The sequence below is a fragment of the Erithacus rubecula genome, assembly GCF_903797595.1.
Source record: "Erithacus rubecula genome assembly, chromosome: 2".
NCBI classification, from domain to species: domain Eukaryota; kingdom Metazoa; phylum Chordata; class Aves; order Passeriformes; family Muscicapidae; genus Erithacus; species Erithacus rubecula.
In genome coordinates this window covers 22,337,908-22,343,907 of record NC_136685.1, presented here as the reverse complement: position 1 = coordinate 22,343,907, position 6,000 = coordinate 22,337,908, and the positions used below count along the sequence as shown (strand labels likewise).

The 6,000-nt window shown below is 36.9% G+C and overlaps 1 protein-coding gene across 1 annotated transcript in view; it reads right to left on the bottom strand.

The window, feature by feature from the left end:
• Positions 1-644: 644 nt before the first annotated feature.
• The window catches only part of MCPH1 (microcephalin 1), a gene marked incomplete at its 3' end in the record, with an annotated part of 122,651 nt that continues 117,295 nt past the window's right edge, over positions 645-6,000 (bottom strand). The window contains 3 exon segments of the mRNA XM_079298395.1: positions 645-700; positions 2,545-2,605; positions 2,607-2,783. Coding sequence (XP_079154521.1) covers positions 645-700; positions 2,545-2,605; positions 2,607-2,783 — 294 coding nt within the window.

The following is a 6,000-nucleotide window of genomic DNA, read 5'->3' as shown; positions in this document are numbered from 1 at the left end:
AACTCAGAGCCAGTGTCTGTGGTTTCAGCCTAGGTGTAAGATGGACACATTTTGAGATTCAATTAAAGGCATTGAAACAAAACCATACCTTAACTACACATAATTACTGAGTTTCACTTACTTTTGAAAACTCAGTTTAGAAGTGCAAGTTTACACCAGCAGATGTGAGTTGAGCACCTTGGACAACCTCATCCTTTTACCAAAGAAATGCATTTAGCAATGGTGATGGAGATGTGGCAGTGTGACCCTCCAGATTCCTGCATCTGCCCTGGGAGCACAGCTCCTGCTGGCTGCAGGAGACCCAGCTCAGGCACACTCACCCACACTGAGTGCTCATCTTCCAACTGCACTGCAACACCACCAACCTTGCCTGAAGACTAGAAAATTCCACTCCCTCAGTTCCAAAGGTCTTCAACAAATAAACAAAAGGAAGGTGACTTTTATTAGGGAAATACTTTATTTCAAAACCTAAAGATTTCACAACATTTCACACTTGCATAAGTATTAATAATATAGAAATAATTCCTCTGTATTTATAAGTATGTAAATTGCATTTTCTTGGGAATTTCCTTCACAGCTTATTTTTTTGTTAAATCCAAGCTGGGTGTGCTTCCTTACAACCATATGGAAGCTCTTCAGTTAGCTCACATCCAAAAAATGTAGTTTTCCATAGGACATATTGTATACTGAGTGATTGAATCTAAAATAAATTTTAAAAACACAGGATTTTTTATAATAAAATGCAAAAGAAACAGATGATAAAGCAACAATGTACTTCAGAGCAGTTTCTGATACAAAGCAGTTTGGTGAGAACAAAGCTGAGAATTCAGAGAGAGAAGATAAATGCAAACAGTCAATGACAATAGTGCAACACTTACCATTTACTTAAGTATTGAAAACGTGCTGCATTATTGATCTATGTGCTTTTTGTTCCAGTCAACTTGAGTGAATGAATTAGCAGCTGGTATTAATAGCAGAAAGCAGATAGCCACAAACCAACTGCATTGCAACAGTGAAGTGTGAAAGATTAGAAACATTAGATCTGATTTATTTGATTAAGACAGCAATTTATAGGTGACACTGTTCATATTATATGCACGTAGCTGCTGAGAAAGGGCAGAGCTTCAAAGCTCTGTCATTCCTTTAAAGCATCATGTAGAAATACTTTTTTCTGAGATTTGATGATTCATCAAAATGAATTTAAACCCATTAACTGCACTGTCACTATGCCTCGTGAGCAGGATGTAGCAATTAGAAATCAAACTGCAAAAATGAACTGAGAAATCTGTAAATGGCACAAAAAATTCAGAGTCTTTTTTGTTAGCAGATGGATATGCAATTCTTTCAGTCCATTGATGGGGTGAAGGTGGCCTGTCCAGCTGCAGGGAGCTCATGGGATCCTTGACTGGGATAAGGCAGACTTCCACTAGACCAGTAGAAGAGTGGGACACATGAATCACACACTGCTTTAAATCATTACATTTGTCCATCTGGTACAGTACTATTAGAACTTTTTGTGTTTAATTTTCTTTTATTTTTAGTCCTGCAAAAACCTCTGGTTTCATCATCTTCTCACTTTTTTTTTTTTTTTTTTTTTTTCCACACTTGCTCTCTAAGTCTTCTTGGAAGCTGGAGAAAGGTACAATAAACAATGCCACCTTCTCATGTCTCTCTCATCAATCTTCACAATTTTATCTTTTACTTTAAGTAAGTATGACATAAAATGTGCATTTAGATGAGTATTTTCCCCTTATGACTCACTTTTCCTTTCTTCTTTAATGGTATTTCCATTCATTCATGATCTGAAAGCATTAGACACCAGGAGATTAGGACTTGCTTGACTGCTCTCATACAACACCAACTCCTGTAGTACCTTTATTTCTAGGGTATGAATGAAACATTTATTTGACAAGCTTGACAGAGTATATGACATAAATTAAACATTTTTTTTCTAAATAAAGTCCCTTTTTGGAAAATACCCGTTGCTGAAAATAGCGTCTGTCAGAATGTGTTGCAAATAAGTTGGAAAAATGGTAGACTATGAACTCAGAAACATAACAGTAGGTGTTAATAATAAATTTTTGCAAGTGAAATGGAGACTGTAAACATTGTCTTTCAGATGTATTATACAGCATTCACGAAAATTTATCAGAGAGGGCTGGTCACCATATTTCAGTATTACTATGGCAATTTATACCAGTTAAAACAACATCTAAAGTTGAAATATGTGCTGCTTTAGAAAGCAATTACCATACAGGTATTTTCCCATAATTTAGTTTGTTCTAAATGAAACCATCATACCAAATATAAACTTGAAAATATTTGGATGATATTTGTTCAAGGAAAAATTAAAATGTTGAGTATTAAAGCTCTCTTAGCTGCAAGAGAAAGATCTCACCATAGGGACAACCTTCCTGAAAATCTAGCTGTAGAAGTTGGCTCCATTTTCTTCACTTCATAACCTCAGTTTACTGAGAAACTTCTGACAATTTTTTAAATACATATTCTGCAATATTTTATATAAGTTGAAATTTGGTGTCTTACTTAATAACCATTTTTCTGGTAAAGATATTATTTCCTGGTACTTCTTTCCTGGTTTTTTTCCCTATACAGTTTTTTTCCTGATATAAGGTTTTATATATTTTTCCTCCTGCCAGTTGTATAAATTCAGTTAGCTTTTTGCAGGGTGGCTGACTGGTAGGAGATACAAACATGACAGGCTGGTTTGAAAAGAGATTCTGCTGGTATTTTCCTGTTGATAGATGATGCTGAAGCCTGCAGATCTCTATTTGAGGAAACAAGATTAGTTAACCAGTGTGTTACTCTTCTACTCATAGTGAGACTAATCCCTGTTTTTCTTAATTCAGAAAAAAAAAAAAAATGCACTTTTTCAGGTGTATCAGACATTCTTGGGTAAAATATACAAATAATTTTCTCTACTTGATCAATCCAATTCCCCAACCAGAGTTTGAGATTATTTCACTATAGGTCAGACATTTTATCTATAAAACTTCTTAAAGCACTTGACAATATTATTTTTCACCATAGTCTTGCACTCTTAAATTTATAACACAGACCATCACACAGAAATCTTGAAGGATATTATAAATAATTATAGACTTGCAGCACAAATACAAACTGTGATGGCCTTTATAATATATAAAGCTTTTAGGTTTGTATTGGGCAGTTTACAAAGGTATCTAACTCAGAGTTTGAACTACTTTAGGATCTTTTTTTTGCCTCCTGTGCTTCACAGATACAAACTATATTTTTGCTCAGATGTATGAAGTAAATGTATCAGCACTCAGAGGGAAACATTTTAAGCCTTTTTGAGTTCACAAAAGGAAAGAAGTTCTCTGTGAATGCTGTGCAGGTTGTAACATTTGATCAATGCAATAAAAACCTGCTTGATCTATATAAGGGAAATTTTCTTCACAGTATATACCTGCAGAACAGTGTTCCAGCAATGAAAGTCATCTCCTTTAGCTATAATATGTATAAAAGCAGTGCCTACAGCAAGTGTACACACCATAGTATGCAAAATAAAGTTTTCACACCAAAATTTTTGAAAAAGGTTGTATTTCTTAGAGTGAGGCTGCCATTGACCTGCCAGAGCAATGTAGGCAACAGCTCTGATTTTTTTATCACTTGTCAAAGTTTGGAAAAAATTATAATGAGACTGGTGTTAATTGCAACATAAGAACAAAAAGAAATGTTTCAGATTTTGTCATGCTTGGAATTTTTTATATAGATGATAACATGAGCCTGGAGGAAAGGTCATTTTGCATATATCTGTTTTATATGAGACATCTGAATATGAAACTGGAGTGTGTGAGATGGTATAACAGGAACAGTGGAAAAAATTAGCTGTTGAGTGGATTCCTTCCACTCCACACAAATATGCTGTGAAACCATAGGCACTTAAGAATCTAATGTGATAATGTATGTGCTTGGCAGCTGTGCAGCCAAAGTAAGAATCTCCTCCTGATTTGCAGGGGTTTATAAAGCCAAATGGTTCCATGGCATGTTCAGAGATAAAAGTCCAAGTGAACTGCCTTAGCACTTCTGAGCAAGGAGCAAGAGGAAGCCTGAAACCCATGGTGACCCGAGGCTTCAGCTCAGTAGCTCTGTGTCACTGTCCTCTGCTGTTCTGGGACATGTCAAACCATTTCAATCTGAATTTTGAGATCTCCTCCATCAACAAATCATTCAGATTTCTCAGAGTGTTAATTCTTTCCTTGCTCTCCTAAGAATAAAATTAGGTTGACTCTTTGCTTTCTGAATTCACTAAGTTATAAAGACAGTGACTGCTATGGATGAAGCAGACCAGAAAGACTCAATCACAACCCAAGAAATACTCTTATTTTCTATTCCTCTGTAAACTTAGGTTTAGGAATGGCATGGCACACCTAATCCTGTCTCATAGCTCTAAATAATTCCGTTGATCACAGTGCCATTGCAGAATTATACTGCAGACTTTGGAGGATCCAGACTTATTGAATGTATTTGATGGCCCTCCCTGCATCCTATGCCGTGCATGTGCAGATCTGGATTTGGACTCAGTGGAGCTTTGCCTACCTCCATCTGAGCAGAATGCTCTTCTAGGAGTGCCTGCCTGCTGAGCATATTGGTGTCAAAAAAGCCAGAAAATTAATAATTGTACTGTTTTAATACACAGTACCAGATTTGAAATTCTCTAAGAGCACCATTTGTGATGGGTCATGATCACTGTCTTAAAAGGAGACTAGGTCAGGAGCATAAACCACTTGGCAATCTGTGATGCACAGAGCAATGTGATTTTGGTATTACTAGTACTGCAATCATTAATCTTAATTTAAAAATTCTGCAATTGTGAAACTATGAAAGTGCTTGTTCTAAGCACTTTCAACAAATTAAAGTATGCACTAAAGTGAAAAATAAATCTTTTTGTATTAACCTAATAACAGCCTCATGATAAAATCAATACCATCTTAGTTCACGTGACACAGAGCCCTTTGGAATTGCTTATTGGCACAAATCAGATCCAACTGATAAAAAAGACAATTCCAAAAAGGTTATAGTGCTAGTTTATCTACAATAGATAAGATTTAACTAAGAAAGATAGAAGTCACACTGGTTTTGTCAACCTGAAGCTCTAAGATTTTGAAGATAAAAATTATTAGAATGGATAAGTTTTCATCTTAGAGAAGGCAGTAGGACTTGTCTTAGGTAGAAGACACCAAATATAAATTATTGCAATCTGCTATTTCACGTATTTTAGGGAATATTATTTAAAAGGGCTAATTGTATTCCTTCTTCCTAAAAACTTCCCTTGAAAGAATTTATTTGCTGTCATTGTAATGAAAACTTATTTATATGATACATTTTCCTTTGGAAACAGCTGTTGGATGAAATTAATATTAAAGCAAATGTGCACATAGGTAATCCTAAAATCAGGAACCCACATTTTAAGGACCTAACAGCTCTCACCTCACCTCATGTCCACAATTAGCATGCTTTATTTATGCATTCAGTACACAGAAGGAGCACCCAGAGAAGGGAAATGCTGCTGTGCTGTGGAGCAGGTTTTCTTAAACTGCATTTACAATTCCATCTGGGTTCATCACCAGTGCATTGCAGAGGACAGGGTAAGAACTCAGCACATCCCAGTGGTAGCACCAAAGGAAAGGTTCAGCATGGACTGTGCCATCTCTGCATTTCCCTCCTCAGGACCACCACCACCACTTCCCCAATCAGCTGTGCCTGGATCTGCTCAAGCACACGGGATCCACTCACAGGCCACAGAGAGGCAAACCCACAGTGTTTAATTCAGAGTTCAGAGCTCAGTCTGGAAGCTAAACTTTCCTTTCTGTCCTCCAAGCTGCTCTGCTGGCCAGCTGCTGAGGGGAGCCAGCTGACCACACAGGCTTTGCTGGGGGCATGAGAGGGCACAATCGAGCTCTACCCCTGAATTGACTCAGCTGCCTTTGCAACATCAAAGCTTTGTGGCACTCCAGGGTG